We start from the raw sequence: 17,399 nt of genomic DNA on the forward strand, positions 1-17,399 counted from the left end.
TCTAAGGTAGGTTTTCTGAATAACCAGTGTCTAAGTAAATTTTTCCTATAGGAATTCATTGTGTGTAAATTGATTTTATGTGGGTATAGTGAATGGATGCACGAATAAAACATTTATATATGCACGCAAGACTATTTTAACCAACTTAAGTCAATGAAAATCTGGCATGGCTCTCTTTGGTCCTCGGGAAACAACATTGGACAGCTTGGAGGGCAGCATGCCTTCTGTATCATACAGTAGGGTGTCAAATTATCTTTCTCCAATTGTAGTAGCTCGGATTATTTTTCTAATTATTTATGTGGCAGGTTGTTGAAAGTTTTGTCTTGGGAGTGCCTGTGAGTTCTTCTAAATATCAACATACATGTCTGTGAGGGGAAGATGGGTGATTGGATGGTGGAACTTTTTGGTGCACCTGCACAGCTGCTGGGGAAATGGGTGCAAAAGCGTTTGCACCGAACTGAGATGAAAGTAGACGTGCAGTATGAGAGCAATTTTAGTTTAGCATCTTCTGTACTGTAAGCGTAAGATTGGTCCTTGCAGATGAAAGGAGCTTCGAGCCAAACGAATTATGAATATTAACGGTCACAAACGCTCTAATTCGTTGTTTGCAGACGTTAAAATGCTTTTTTATTTACTAATCTCATTCTAGGTGCCTGAAAAGTATTTTCCTTCCGAAAATGGGACTCCAAATGGATACCGATTTGGTATCTGTACGGGGTGTGTTGTAGGAGCCCCTTCTAAATACCGAATCAGTATCTGATGTATCAATGGTTTTCCATTGAAATTCAGACACAAAGCATTAAGGCCCAGATTTACTAACATTTTGCATCGTGGTTGCACCACTTTTGTTGGTACAGCAATGACAAAAATGTGTTTTGAGATTTAGAAAGTAAGACAAAGCCTGTATTGCATGACTTTGTAAAAATAAAACGCAAGGCAGCACATAGCACTGCTTTTCCTTACTTTATGTCAAGGAGGTGTAACATGGGTCGACCATGGATGTTAACATGCATTAACACGTATTTTGGCAGTAACTCATACTTACTAAAGTCTGTTAACGCAGGTAGTGTCATATTGGTGCACCTACCTCAGGCTTGTGTAGCAAGGAGAAATATCTTTATTTACACTCTACGCAACTACACTCTACAACACTACACTCTACAACACTACACTCCACGGCACTCTATGACACACCACTCCATTCTGTCACATGCCACTCCACTCTATGCTATGCCACTCCACTTTCCGTCACTCTGTTGCACTCTGCGCCACCCCACTGCACTCTACAACACTCCACTGTATGGCACTCCGCTCCACAACACTCTGAGACTGTTCACTCCATGCCACTCCCCTCTATGCCACTTCACTCTATGTCCTTCCAATTTACGACCCTTCACTCTACACCATTCTATAACAAACCACTCCAGTCTATATCACGCCATGCCACTCTACGACACACCACTCTACGCCATGCCACGCCACTACATTCTACTCTACCACACGCCACTCCACTCTATGTCACTCGTCTAAGCAACTTTACAACAAACCACTCTACTCCATGTCACTCCACTCTACAACATGACAATCTGTTCCACTCTATGACACTCCCTTCTGTGACGCTTTATTTCATGCTACGCCACTCAACCCTATGAACCTCCACTCTACAACCCGACACAACACTATACCCTACGACATTCCACTCTACAGCACACTACTCCACTCTACAACACTCTATGCCCCTCCACTCTATGACACTCTACTCCACTCTGTGACACTCTACAACACTTTACTCCACTCTACTCCACTACTGCACTCTATACCACTCCACTCTACGCCACTTCATTCCTCTCTACGCAACTTTATGACCCTCTACTCCACTCTACAAAACTTCCACTCTACAACACTCTGTTCTGCGACACTGTACTCAACTATATACCACTCCACTGTATTGTACTCTACTTTCTGCAGCTCCATTCTAGGACACTCCACTCTACGACACTGCACTTTGCAACACTCTACAGTACTCCATTCTACCCCCTCCACTGAACTCTAGGGCACCATACTCCACTCTACGACACTCTATGCCACTCAACTCCAATCTTCGTCTCTCCACTCTATGACAATATAGTCCATTCTATGCCTCTCCACTCTACCCCTCCACAATACTCTACTCCACTCTGTGCCACTCGACTGTACAATAATCTACTCCAATCTATGCCACTCTACTCTACAACACTTTACTCCACTCTACGCAACTCCCTCTACGCCACTTTTATCCAGTCTATGCCACTTCATGACACTCTGCTCCATTCTACAGCATTCTACTCTATGACACTTCTTGCCACTCAGCTCTGTGACACTCTACTGCACTTTGTAATACTCTACTCCATTCTACGACGATCCAGTTTATGTCCCTGTGCTCCATTCTACGCCCCTCCACTCTAAACCCCTCCACTCAACTCCCTCCATGACACTCTACAACACTCCAAGACCCCTAACCCACTCTACTGTCTGCCACTCCCTGACACTGCACCTCTCAACTCTAGTCCACTCTATGCCACTCCGCAACACTCCACTCCAAGCTAAGCCACTAACTTTTAGCGATGCTGAACAGCAGCCACACTGGTGTACAACATAGCTAATGCACATTCGCAAAGCCAATGGCTTTTGCATAGGCAAGATCTATTGGCTTTGGCTTTGCCGATGCTGGTAGGTAGGTGCAAGCAAATTTCATAAAATGTAGTCCGAATTTACTTTAGACTTAATTTGTGAAAAAAGGAGTGTCAGGCTGAAACTCTGCCCCGCCGGTCAAATTAGGCACACCGAATACTACGGCTGGTAGTCTTAAACTCACTACCAGATACCCCTTGACCCTTTTTCTCACTCTTGCAGTATCCTGCATTCTTCATTTGTATCGATTTTCCTGTCTTTCCCTTCCTCCGTCTTTCCGATCACTATGTTTCACTTCTCTTCTACTCCATGAGTGTAATATGTGCCAGTCCCCTATAATAAGGGCAACCACTGGCTCAAATTAAACTTCTGTATACTGAGGAATATAAACAAATTGCCCAGCGTTACCCCTGGAAGCTCTAGCATGAATTTAATTCCATTGTTGCCATCTAGTGGTCAGTTACAATGTTTCACCAAAATCATAGCAGAAGTGGCATAATATGCCTTTTCATTTCTGATGATATCACACAACATTTGTCCATGTGGCAAGCTATTCATTATTTTAAAAGGAAGTCTTCACTAAAAACGTGACAGTGATATTAAGAAAATAGAATAGCTTCTAAACGTGACAAAAGCTAAAGGTATACGTTATATCAAAAGATCACTTGTCCGAATGCATAACAGGTTGCAAAGGAACCTACAGAGGTTGCAAGTCTGTACATAATATTAGCAATAACTACTTGTGGCACATACCAAGGCCCATATTAAAGAGGGTCTAGTGCATTTCTATCAGCACATTAACGTCTTTTTTTTTTACGCTAATGTGGCATAGATTGCCAAGAACGCCACACCATATTTACAAAGTTGCCCAATGCCTGCATTGCGCCATTCTGTAACCCTTTGCGCTACATTAGGCCTGCACTAAGAGATTTCTTTGCATCATTTGTTTTCGGCACTTTTAACGCCTGCTCAAAGCAGGCATTTAAAGGAGGCTCCCATTGGTTACAATGGGCCTCTGGGTGCTTCGCAGATTAGCGTCAACATTTTGACACTAATCCTCCAAAGCGCCAAACTTGTGTAAAAAATGTTGACGCTTATTCCCTAACTACTGCCATGGTGCACTGTATATTAAATACGCCGCACACATTGTGGTGTTAGGAGGGCGCTAAAGGGGGCAAGAAGAGCAGCGCTGCACTATGTGCAGCGCCACGTTTCATAATTATTCCCCTAAATTCTAACCCTGGCGGTGAAGTAGAGTTTGTTTTGGGTTTGAGGTATGTTAAGGGCACTAAAATCAGGCAAAAACACGCTTCTTAGATTGTTCACAAGGACAGAAAGTGACAATGTACCTCGGGTGCAGGGTGAAATGGAAAAGCCCTTAGATGGGCCTTAAAAGCATCTTGCTTACAGACATGTCTAGAGCGACATAGTAAAGGTCTGATTCACAAAACCATTTGCGCCTAAGTTGTGTTTAGGTGTGGACAAAGTGGTCCTTGCCCTTTCTGACTGAGAATGAGGATTTGTGGATTGTTAGGCGTGCACATTCCATTTCTGATTGCAGACAATAAACAAGCATTTGCAATGCAACGGGTCTCGCGTTTGCTCATGTTAGAGCTGATAGCGTTGCAAACTGCTAACCCGACTTTTCACCTATCGGCAAAAGTGCATTTATGTACATAACCCGAAAAAGTGCAATTAACTATGTAAAGCGCTCGACTTCTGCCAAGCGAAATCGCACTAGTAAATTAGAGAAAAAGTAGTCCACGAGCCGGACAGAAAACAGCGAGCCTCGCATGTTTTCTGTACTTGGTCGATGCACTCGAGGAGGGCTAGCCACCAGAAAAGGCATGACGTATGAATGCCTTCGACTAATGAAAGCAAGCAGATTTTATTAGGCAAGCCCACGAACCAATGAAAAACACTGACATGACGTCGACAGGGCTCCGAGCTCTTTTCTAAACCCTAAAGCGTCTCACTGCGATACGCATGCGGGAGCGCATGCAACGCAGGCTCGACCCTAAAAAGGAAGAAACAGGGTGCTGCCAAAGGACTAGCAGGGCAGAACTTTGGGAACCTAGTGCATCACCTCGAAGTTAGGATTTTGTGGGTATTCATCAACCTTTCCAAAAGACTTGTATCTTCTTGCAAAATCTATTCGTGACTGGTAATGACACACATCGTAGGAGAAAGTGTGCAAAAATATGATAAAACACCCTAACACCATCCTATTCAATAGAGTTGTAGAAGAAATGATTTTTTCACAGGGAAAATATGTTAGAGTTGCAAAATATGTGAGTGTGTTTTTAAGGAAGAACTTAATAACAATAAACACTGTATTGTTTGGTAAAATAATGAGAAGATGCATGTAAAAATGAAAATAACAACATACTGGTGGATTTTCACCAGGCATTGCCTATTTTTAATTAGAATTTACTTATTTGTGAGTCCAGGCGTATGTCTAGGATCTTGGTGAATCCCCAAAAGTCAGTATTTTGATTTGAAAGTAGTTCAGTATGAATTATTGATGGTACAACCTAGAGCTTTCACACATATTTTTTGTGAATGTGCTTCTTTGTAATGAACTTGGATTTCTAAATTCCTTACAGAGGTGAAGAGCTATGAATTGCCATTCGGGTCAGTGGCTCGTGAGCAGCCCTGCATCGAGACCATGAGGGACATTGTTCTGCATGGCCGGGGGCGACCAGAGATCCCCACCAGCTGGTTGGTGCACCAGGTAACAAAAATTATCTGGAAGGGTGGGGGAAATGAGTACATAAAAGTAGACAGTCTTTCATTTTAACTCCTGAAAGTTAAGGTGCAAAACTACGGATTGTTTACATAAAACAAATTTCATATCGCTTGAAGCCTTAATCACATCTTATGAACGATGCAAGCATTATCATGTCATGTTTGCCTGTAAAACTGAGCAAAACTGGTGCCTTCACTTCATATCACTACCATGGCATTTAGTGACGTTCTTCAGAACAGAAAAGTAAATAGTAAACCAGGGGGGGCAGGTGTTGGGATGTAATGGTTAAAACCTTCTCCCAGTCAACCAGGAATCCTCAATCAGGAATCCTCAATCAGGAATCCACAGCCAAAGGCTTCTGGGTCTGAAGAGATGCTCGTAGGATAACTATTTATCCGTAGTAACATTTCCTGAAGAAAATTATTGTACAGACATAGGGGCATATTTAAGAAGCCCCTAGCACCACCTTGCACTACATTTGCGTCATTTTTTAAACGCAAATGTGGCATTAATTTGGCAATTCCCACGCGCCATATTTACAAAGTGGCATAATGCTTGCATTGTGCCACTTTGTAAACGCTTGTGCCACATTATGCCTGCGCCAGGCATAATGTATGCAAGGGGGGCGTTCTGGCACAGGGAGGCCTGAAAAAATGGTGCACTGAAATGTAACAGATTTTACTGCACCGTTATTTTCGTCATTTTTAACGCTTGCTCAGAGCAGGTGTTAAAATGATGCACCTATTAAAATCAATGGGCCTCCTTGCACTTTGCTACACTAGCGTCAACATTTTTAATGCTAGTGTAGCACAGTGCCACAATAGCGGCAAAAATGTTGATGCTATTGTTTTAACGACCGACATGGTGCGCTGTATTTTAAATATGGCGCAACCATGGTGTCGTTAGGTGCTGGTAGGGGGCTCAAAGAAAGTGGTGCATCAGAGCTGATGTACCACTTTTTCTTAAATATGGGCCTTATTGTTTTGTGATTAGGAGTAAATTTAAGATCTTGAATTTAATTTCTTCCAATCAAGTTTGATGTCGAACTGAGTTCGCTAACCCTGCATGCAAGTGTTAAGACAATGTCCTTGGGGCCGTTTCCATGGGGTGATGTTTGGCTTCTACGGCCTACTGATGACTGGGCAGACTTGTTACAGGCATTGGACCACAGGACTAAGGAAGCATGGCTAAAATTTAGTCTCTTTAAATCCCTACATGAATGGCATTAGACCACGATTAAACTGCGTGCAGTAGAATTGCTGCCCCACTCCAACTGCTGATGCTGTGACAGTGAATGCTGTGATCTGGTCCACATCCTCTGTGACTGCACCACTGTCTAACCCTTTTGGAGGGCGGGCGGTGTCACAGTGTGTGTGCCTTTGCTGGTCTTGGTGCCCTTAGTTCAGCCCCTGCTCTAGCTCCATGAGCTCCAAAATTATCCTACCCTGTCCAGCACGAGGGTCGGCTTCTCCACATGGCACTAGCTGCAGCTAAAAACTGTCGACCTTATTTACAAACTTGTGATGCAGGCAGCACCGCAAACCTTCTTGCTGATGTGCCCTGCGTCAAAAGAAAAGGACAGAAATGCACTGTATCAACAAGATATGGCACATTCCTGTGTTAGCACCAGTGCACGATGGGTTGTCATGCTCCAATGCAGGCACCCTTGCACCGTGGTGCAAGGACGCCTGTGTTCCAGGGATGATTGTTTTTTTGCAGGAAGGTGTCCCTCCCTGCACAAAAACATTACAAGAGGAGTTTTCCTTTTCTATGCATTCTGCAGCAGACATAGAAAAAGGAAAAAAATAGGAGAAATAAAAGTATTTTTCCTCACTGCGTCTCCCTTATGCCTCCCCTGATGAGGCATAGGCTTTTGACGCATTCCCAAGTTTACAAAACCTTGTAAATCTGGAAATGTTTCAAATGCCATGGGTGTTACGTGGGAACACCCACCATAACACCCATGGCATACGTCCCTGTCTCAGGGTGAGTCAACGCAGAGACTTGTGCTGCTTTGACTCAGTCCATATTTACAAAGCCATGAAAAGCCTCACAGTGTGGCTTTATGTGGCCTTACAAATATGTCCCTGCAGTGTCGCCAGCTCAGCATCACTAAAAGTGACATTCCAGTGGTGCAAAGGGCCTTGTAAATATGGCCCAGTGTCCTCAGGCACTGGGGCTCCCCATCCCCTCCCACAAATGAGGAGTGGCTTTTGGCCATGTATAAGACAACCTTACATGAACCCATCATATATAACCTTCAGGACAAGGAGACCTTCCTTACGCGGTGGGCGTTCCTTGCAAGACTATGGCCATTGAGTAGCCAGTGCTACCTAGTGGGAGTTTGAACCCCCGGGGGCCACGATGACTCCCTAGAACCGCTCCGGCCCCAGTGGTCCATCCCTCTCCCATTGGCTCCCTACCCCGTGGCAGTGGTTTTGGGACTGTGGGGAATCGTCCTTGATTCGTCCTTGTTCATCTGTGCCCCTGCTATGTCCCTACAGTGCCCACAGGAGTCCTCGGTTTGTCGCAGCATTGTACCCTACACTGTACCATGGATGCAGTTATGTTTTCTTTATGTGTACAATTTGAATAAAGAAATGTGAAACAATAGTTCTGAAACTGATTGAGCAGGTGCAAACTTCTGTGGTGTCCGAAGTGAGCCTCATTACAGCGGCCTAGGAGGAAACTCAACAAGATATTTCTACTCAGGAATGAAAGATGAAGCAAGCATTATGGCGCAAGCCCAGGATGAGAAACAATGACAGTTTCTGATAAGGTCTCCCACAAGACAGAAACAGGTTGCTGGTGGGATGCTCCCCATAGAGGCAGCCCTATGTGGCTTTTGTCCTGCCAGCCACGGCATGGTTGTCAGGGAGCAGAAGAACTCTCATTTTTGAGGTGGATCCTGACATCTGTGGACCTTGCCCTCGCTCATCCATGTTGGGCTGCACAAACGGGCTGGGCACAAGGCCTGATTGCAGGAGAGGCCCAGGAGACACTGTTGCTTCTGACCCAAAGTTGAAGGACACGCACAGTGGGATTTGGGCAAAAAGGGCTTCAGAGCAAGTCCTGGCCATCGGCTAGGCCCTGAGGCCAGTTCCTATTGCAAAGGCTGTGTGCAGCAGAAGTTGGGCACACTGTGGGTTGGATAAAGAGCTTGGCCACGTGCTATGTTCAGCAGCCATCTTCTGCTGCCCAAGGCTGTGCCCTGTGCGGTGGGGTTTGGGGCAATGTGTTCTCGAACTCAGAGCGTGGTCGTTGGTCAGATTCTCTACCCAAGCTCCAGAGCATATGACAGAAGACCAGGCCTTGCCATCGATCCTTACTGTGTACAGATGCCCGTTTCCCTGATAGCATCCTAACTGTTTCTACTCTGAGACCTGCCAACTTTTAAATAATGTCCACTGTGTGAACCTGTGGGGAAGATGGGGAGGGGTAATGAATGTCTTGGGCTTGTTTTAGCCACTGAGCAACAACACGGACACCCTCTGTTCGACATCCTTTCTGCCAACAGAATACACCTATATGGAGCTGCCTCCTATGTCCTGGGGAAACAGTAAATCGCTTACCGGCTCCACAAGCAAGATGGAGACCATCTTAGTACTGACACGTGATAATGTTTGTTCACTGGGCGGCCATATGAACAGGTACAATATAGTCTGGCACACTGTAGCCTCAAGTGAACTGATGCTCTCCCCCTCTGTCGGCCACAGCTGCACTACTTTTTGTTACACGTTAATCGCTGAACATGAGTCGTGGTAATGGAGTAAGGTACAGTGGAATGACATGGGCAGGGAAGGTGGAAGGTTTTTTGCCACTCTAGTCAAAGGTTATTTTGTAACCCATAGGGGGCATTTACAGAATGGGATGTGTCACCCACAGTTCCTGTTCATACAGTATTGCTGTATGTGATCGATCATTTCTCTGGCCACACCACCTCAGCATTAGAAAATGATGACAAATGCAACATCAACGATCGTGAAAATTAGTCTGAAGCTAGATCTGAGCACTGGGCCCTCCTTGTCCCTTAATACAAAGGTCCATTAAGGGCGTCTTCCTGTATATTACACCACCTAGTGATTGATGTTACGTAAAGCTTCAGCCTTACCTTGCCATATACAAACACTGAGGGGACTATTTTACTCTCTGACTTTTAGTGCTATCTAATTAGAGTGATGGCAATCATGAACCAGGGGCCCTATGCTGTATGTACTGCACGGGATGTTTACTTTAGAGAAAATACCAGGCCATTGCCGGTATTTATTGTGTTTACTAATCATTCTTAAAATGAGGGCAGTGCTCTTCCTCCTGTGGACAGCACCAATCAACAATCTGACCTTTAGGGGTATAAAAAGCGGGACACACCAGAGTCATTCCACGCATGGTCAGGAAGGGAGGATGCTGGGAAAGCCATCTGCGTGCAAGCCTTTGGAATGCATCCTTTCTATGTTTATAGGCGCACGTGTTGCAGCCACATGAGCTTTCGAGGCATTACACGGAAATGTGTTTTAATTTGCAGACTTGGTTGCGAATTCCAAAATAAAACATGTAATAGTAAAAATATATTGTTTTTGTCGTTTCTTTAGAAGCAAAATATTTTGAGTGGAGATAAGGGCACAAAATAAGAGTGGGCACAAGTGGACGACATCCTTCTGCTCTGTTTTTGAGGAAGAGGCATTGTTCACTGTATGGTGGTTGGAACCGTGGTATCCCTCAGTGCCACCCAACCATGACTGACAAGATCTGACATCACTGAATGGAATCACAAACTTGTTTAATGTGGCCCCACAAATTTGCATTTTATACCTCCGAGGCAGCATTTTCAGCTGTTAACTGCATGGCTTTACCCTTTGATCGCTGTATTGAGTGGCGTCATAGTGGCATGGGCACACCCGGGTAAACCAATACCTCGAACTCCCAACCTTGTTTGTTACTATTTAGGCGAAATAACCGGATCGTGCGAATAAAATGAAAGCCCATCTTTTTAACTGAATCTCACTATTGCTTCTTAATTTTGAAACCAAAATAAATTCGAAATGTTTTGCATCTTCCTAGATTTCCAACTTGAGGGCCTCGCAGCCACAGGGCAGAGATGCACGTATGTTCATAGCATGTATTTATATCTCATTAACACATACATTAGAACACCCAGGGGTGTAGGCCGGTTAATGTAGGATTCTCCTGGCCACGTCTAACCATGTGCAGAGTAAGTCGCTCCATGTACACGCGCCTGGTGTAAACACACTGCACTACCAACCGAGCCTGCAATCTGGACGCAGTAACTAAGCTAACCTGTACCACGGGGACAGCTGTGGCTTCACTGACATTACTGTATAGAGTGGATGCAAAAGGGATGCTTTAAATACATTTTCCGTTCGTTGTACATCTGATTTGAAATCCCTAATTATTGTGTATTCGAGCCACCGAGAGAGAAGTGCAGACATTTCAGGACCTGGGGAGTCTTGTGTTTGCCTAACATGCTTATACGCGACGTACAAAGTGGGCTATTTTTACAATGGGTTGGTTTTAGTTAATTCCTCTTTGCGACGTAAACACTGTAGGAAGCGATAGACGTCATTCATTAGTATAAAAGCGGGCTCGCCCGTGCTTATAAGACCTGAACAATCTGCATTAGGAAAATCAACCCGCTTTAATCAGTGCCTGTACCATTATCCTAATACCTATTTTTAGGAAAGTACATTTATTTTAGGTTAAAAAAAAACGTATTTAAATAATTAAAATTGTAATGGCGAGTCATCTGTCCATTAAGACGTTAATGGAATATGCACTCGGTATGTGCATATATTATTTTCTGTATTTTCTTGTACAATTTCGCAACAAATATATATTGAAAAAGCTAGTCGTATTTGCGAAGCCCACAGGCAAACACCATGTAAAACGTTTAATAGATTGGTGTCGAATTCACACTGGGAATTCTACACCAATCAATGTAAAGTTTATAGTATAAGCCTTTACAGGAAAAGGCGTATGTACTCGGATAACAGTTAATCTTTAACAAGCGCTTAGCTTCTGCATGTGCTGTATATCCTTAAATATTTAGATGGAAACTTTTTATAACGTTTCACAAAGAGTTGCGTGAGCAGAACTTATTAAACAATTTTGTTCTTTTCCTTTAAGGTGAGATCCAGACAATTCCCTCAAAGTTTTAGTTTAAGACGAACACACTGCTACAAGTGTGACAATGCAGGCTGCCTGAGTCCCCAAAAGCCATAAGAATGGCTTGGCAGTAGGTATTAGTTGTTCATAATATATACTGAATTCATAAATAGCTGTTTGTTCTGCTCATCTCCCAATTATACAACAGCGCCACCATTTGACAGCAGCTGTCATAAGTGCCAGTGCAGCAATTAAGTGCCGGTGTCGAGCACCAGAAACCACTGACTCAAATTAAGCACTGGCCGACATTGCTTCCTACACCTGCAAGATCAAGATTAAGTGCAGCAAGGCAGAAACCGCAAGGTTTTGCTAGATGAACCAATCAGTAGAAGGAAAGGAACAAGGTTTATGGGTTGGCTATGGTGCTTTCCACTGTGAAGCCCGTAGCAATACTACCTTGGACATGATGCTTACATGCTGGAAGTAATTATGGGTGTCATTGTATTTTATACCTTACATTTTTAGGGCAATAGTACACACTGGTGTGTTTATTATGACAGCCACACCGCTGTGGCAGTTAGTGAAATGACATAACCAATCCAATTTGAGCACTGAGCAACTGAGCAGACTGCCGTACTGAATACAGTTTTATAGTTAAGGTGTTTTCGATATGTGGACATTCTAAACATTTACATGGCTATGGTGCTTCACATAATGGGGCCCAGATTTACTAAGGACTTGTGTCGCTGTTGCTTCACATGAGGCGATGCAAGGCCTGAAGTCATATTCATTATGCCACACAGTGCCACCTTGTTTCAAGGTGTCCCCTTTTTCACTAAACAATCCATGGCGCAAGGGTGCCTTCGCTGGTGCTAGGCTGCACTGAGTGGCGCATTCCTGCTCTCTCCTTTGCGCACAATGCAGTGGAGTGCCTTGCTGCGTTGCATCACGTGACTTCTGTAAATCTGGACCTGGGACTATTGTATTCGCACAGCATACGATGCCTTAGGTGCTGAGGGAATTGTTGACCCTGACATTACTGCTGTGATTAATCCTGGCAATGATACTGCTAGGTGGAAAGTCATCAACTCACACCTTTATTTTGGCATCGTGAATTATGGGTTCTGCCCCTTTCTTTAAAGACCATCAAGAATTTGAGACGATAGCTAGACACTGACTCCAGAATGTAACTGTTGCTGTGATGATGGGACCTAGAACATTTCACTCCACACCCACTTCTGATCTCCCTTACACGCTTCTGGTAGCCTCTAGTCCTATTCAAGGTTCTCTGGGGTTTATTTACAAGGCCTTAACGCCACCAGAATGTCACTTTTTGTGACTCTCTGGTGGTGCTGCACCATATTTACAAGACAGCATTAAGCCACTTTTTGTGGCTTAACACCACCTTGTTTATACGCCCCCTTCACACACAGCACTTTGCGTGAAAGGGGTGTGCAATGAGTGTTGCTGTGGGCATTTCACAACAACACCCCTTGCATTTTGACTCTGCCCCAGATTTACAAGAAATCGTAAATCTGTGGCAACGCCAAAATCTAACACTACCACTGGGGTGGAGTTAGCATGGCTTTTTTTTGCTATGTGTGCTGCATTCTGGAGCACACATAAAAAGAGCAACTCGACATTAAAGATTGTTTTTGTGCAGGAAGGTGTCCCTTCCTGCACAAAAACAACCTCACAAGCAACACAGCCATCCTTGCACCATGGCACAAGGGTGGCTCTGTTGGCATGATGCAGCAAATATAGCACTGGCGCAGGGGGAACACAGGGATGCACTGTATTTGTGTAAATAAGGCACATCTCTGCATTTGAGAACTCACGCAGCTGACACTGCCAATTTTGGCGCAGCGCCAGTCTTTGTAAACATGCCCCTCTGCCTTTTCCATCATACCCTCTGTGGTTCCTCTCCTGAATTTCTCAGATGTAAGACCCATTGCTATACTCCTAAGTGAAATGCCTGCTCCTTTGACCGGGAGGGCTTTCACTGATTTAGACAGCAATGTGGGTTCAGATATTGCTTCATGAGTTAGTTCCATTCTCTGGAGAACAGGGGCTCAGAGCAGAGGTCTGACTGTAGTGAGAGTGAACACGTGGCACTCTTCTTGGGAGAGCACGTACTTTTAGTTTACTTTTTTAACAAATAGAATCGTTTCTTCACAAAAAGCACCCGTCTTTGGACAGCATGTATTTGTGTAAAGAATTGGTTCTATTTTCTACACCCCCACCCAAAAGTCCGTTATGTTGCTATCTAATAAATTTGCACATTTAGCATTTTTTACACACATTTTTTCGGGAGTTCTTGAAGAGCCTTTGAACTACAGAAAACTACTCGCGTTCGAGGTTTACGAAATTTCAACAATGTTTCTGCTAAACTTCATAACCCATTCCTTTTTGTTAAAGAATGACTTTCAGAGGATTCAGAAACGTCAAAACAAGAGTGGTAGATTGTGGTAACGTGTGAGAAATCTATAACTCTTTGTAAATTTTGTACAGGGTACAGAGCGGACTAGTTCTTCTTTAACAGCCAACAGAAAAACCTTCCCTAAGCTGCGATTCACCACCCAACACCCAGGTACCAATATGTGTGCAATGAAATAGGGGCACTGAGAGATAAAGCCCCCTCTTACCCTTGCTGGGTCAACATCTAGCAAACCATCCTTTCCTGTCTCAGCCACTCATCTGTGAATGCACCACCCAATCACATCACCCCAAGTCTCAGAATGCCTTTCTAAGTCCCACAATTGGGTGTCATTCTAACAAAAACAATAGAAATAGACACTTCATATATGGTGGCATAGCCTCCACTGCAAACGCTGGTGAAAGGCCCCAGCCTTTCAATTAGGCTGCATGTCTTCCAAATCTACAAAGGCCTTGGGCCTCGCTGCACTTGAAGATCCTGTGTTATGGACTGTCTACAGAGCCCATTCCACATTGTAAGTTGTTCCTGGATATTTTATGGATGTTGCTATTACTAAATCAGGGACAGTCAGTTTAACCATTTCAGAAGAATGTCAGGCTGTGTTAGTTAGTCCCAATAGTTAGAATCTATGACCTACAGGCTTTGCGTGGGAGCTCCCTAACCAGCTCATAACTCGTCGTTTTCTTTTTCTATTCATCAGCAGATGGACACTTTGGGACAGATTTAAGAGGCTCTAGCGCCTCTTTGCGCCATATTTGCAAAAACAACAGATCTCATGTGGTCTAACGAGGCCAAAATCGCTGATCCGAATTTGCAAAGTGGAGCAATGCATGCATTCTGCCACTTTGCGCTACATTATGCCTGCGCCAGACATAATGTATGCAATGGAGACATTTCCCCATTAAGGAGGGGCCAAAGAAATGGCGCAAAGAAATCTAAGGGGCAGAATTAAGAGCCCCTAGCCCTCTTTGCGCCACATTAGCGTCTTTTTTTACACTAAGGTGGCTGAACAAGGCCAGAATCTCCCTACCAAATCTACAAAGTTGCACAATGCATGCATTGCACCACTTTGTAATCCTTTGTGCTACATTATGCCTTTGTCAGGCATAATGTATTCAAAGGGGGCGTTCCGTAAGAGATTTCTGTGCGTCTTTTTTTGGCACTTTTAAAGCATGCCCGGAGCAGGCGTTAAAAGGAGGCACACCATTGTTTACAATGGGTCTCAATGGGCTTTGCACGATTAGTGTCAAACATTTTTAGGCTAATCCTGCAAAGCTCCGAAATAGTGTCAAAATGTTGCCACTAGTTTCCCTAACTACCGTTATGGTACGCTGTATCTTAGATACGGCGCACACGTGGTTGCGTTAGGAGGGCGCTAAGGGGCGCAAGGAAAGTGCTGCTGAAATGGGTGCAGAGCCACTTTTTTAAAATCAGGCCCTTTATGTCTACAATGTCTTGTTTTAAATGCTAAGGTATAATATTACAATAGAGAAATTAATCAACAAGTAATCTTTCTGGCGAGACTTTTTTTATATAGCAGTTTCAAATAAGAAAAAAACACGATAGCAAACAATCTTGTCCTGTTACCACATGGAACAATAATGTCTTATTAAAACCACTTCTTGGCGTTTGCAAGAATGTTTCAGATAAAACTGGCGCGCAATAAACGTTTGGGGAAGCGAAAGTTTACTTGTATCAGTGTTGCTTTCTGTAGGAGAGATTAGGAAATTAAAAGATTTTGGCACCATCTGCTGGGTAAGAGTAGAAGTAAACAGAAAGTTTACTTAAAGGTTTCATTTCTGTTATTCATCCAAAAACCAAATGATGCTTTCCAATGTCATTTCCCTCCTCCATTTGATGTTTATACATATCTCTTATTGATGCCAATAGGCTTTACATTACAACATGCCATGGGGTTCGACTCCTTTCAGTTTGCAAAACAGGGACGTTTTCTTATCATAAAGACGCAGCTTTAAATATAAGGCAAATACCAGGGCACTCGGCCCTCGACTCATGTTAGAGTGGGGGCGCAGTTCCCTTTAGCCCGATGGATTGGGGGCTGTCATTTTTATTGTGAGATGCGCGGTGGGCTGACGCCACGCCCCCTCACAATACCTTTTGGTATGTGTTATTTATCACATAACATTCCTATCAGCCCCCCAAACCCACGTTCCACCTCACAGGATATTTTTAAACTACATGATTTCATCCACTGTATCTCTGAAGAGACGCCTTTATATTTTCTGAGGACCCGCTTCTTAAAAAATAATAAAGTCAGGCCGACTTCTGCATGTTCTAAGTTTTTGGGATGTCATGAATAGTTCCAGGAGCACTCCTGGGGGCCTGCAACAGTTTCGGTATCCCAAGAGCTGTTCTGGAATTCTTTGAGAGTTCAGAGTTACTCTAACAGGAAAGCATTGTTGCATGAAATTGTAGTAAGTGCTTATGTGTCTAGGTGTACAGCCCAAGTGCATTTGTGCTAGGCAACGTCTGTTTTTTCTCCATAGGAGAATATGTATCCCCTTACCAGTTTTGTTGGTGATCTCACCCCATTCCCATGCTAGATTGTGAGTTTCTACTACCCTTTACAGGAGTAAATCTCTGACGATGTGCAGTGTGCGACTATGTGCTTTTAATGCTGTGAATACCCACAGGGGCAAGGATCCTGGGCGTTCACCTACACAGCAGTTATCTCCAACCTCCAAGGACTATTTCTTGTTATAATAAAAAGTGCTCTTTCCATAGCATTTACGTGCAAGCACTTCACATAGAATATTTTGGCCCTCATTATGAGTGAGGAGCAGTATCCCTGGTGCGAATACAACTCCAAGTCATTCTAACTTTCTTGGTGTCTCTGGGCATGAAACTCTAGTTTTGGACTTGGGCCCTGATATACACAAATAACTCCATTCATCCTAATATCATTTGCTCTTATCAACTCAAGGTCCAAATGCTGAATACTGAAGTAACTTTTTTGCGCAAAAGAAATCTATTCTGCAACCAAATTTGGTAGCGCAGAGGAGGGCACAGTTTTTCTTTTTCCAGTCTAATATAAACAATACTAAAGTGAGCTTTGGAAGTACGGAGTACCTGAGGTCAGATGTTAAACAGAGCTGTTCTCGCTTACCGTCTAATGGCTGGAGTTCTCAGTGTCCCTGCAATCCGTGTGGCTCGTAATAGGAGTTACCTTCTCCGTCAAGATTACAAGTCCAAACGAAGCACTGTGGCACTGGTGTTTTTCACCTGGGATGACAAACATAAGTGGAAACCAACTCAGAAATACCAGTCCTCACATGGTGTAGAATGCTGGCAATTCTGCCCACAAGAGTTACCAATGCCCTGGGTATCCATAATCCAATAGGCGGGGCTTACTGATGAAACTATTCGAGAAATAGTCCTCCTCCCTCGAAATTTAATTTTGGA

General features: G+C 43.9%; 1 protein-coding gene across 1 annotated transcript in view; it reads left to right on the forward strand.

The window, feature by feature from the left end:
- The window catches only part of LOC138284943 (TGF-beta receptor type-2-like), a 402,906-nt gene that overhangs the window by 375,778 nt on the left and 9,729 nt on the right, over positions 1–17,399 (forward strand). The window contains exon 6 of the mRNA XM_069224291.1: positions 5,277–5,404. Within this exon, the coding sequence (XP_069080392.1) occupies positions 5,277–5,404 (128 nt within the window). The remainder of the gene's footprint in view (positions 1–5,276; positions 5,405–17,399) is intronic.

This window comes from Pleurodeles waltl, chromosome 3_1 (genome assembly GCF_031143425.1).
Source record: "Pleurodeles waltl isolate 20211129_DDA chromosome 3_1, aPleWal1.hap1.20221129, whole genome shotgun sequence".
NCBI classification, from domain to species: domain Eukaryota; kingdom Metazoa; phylum Chordata; class Amphibia; order Caudata; family Salamandridae; genus Pleurodeles; species Pleurodeles waltl.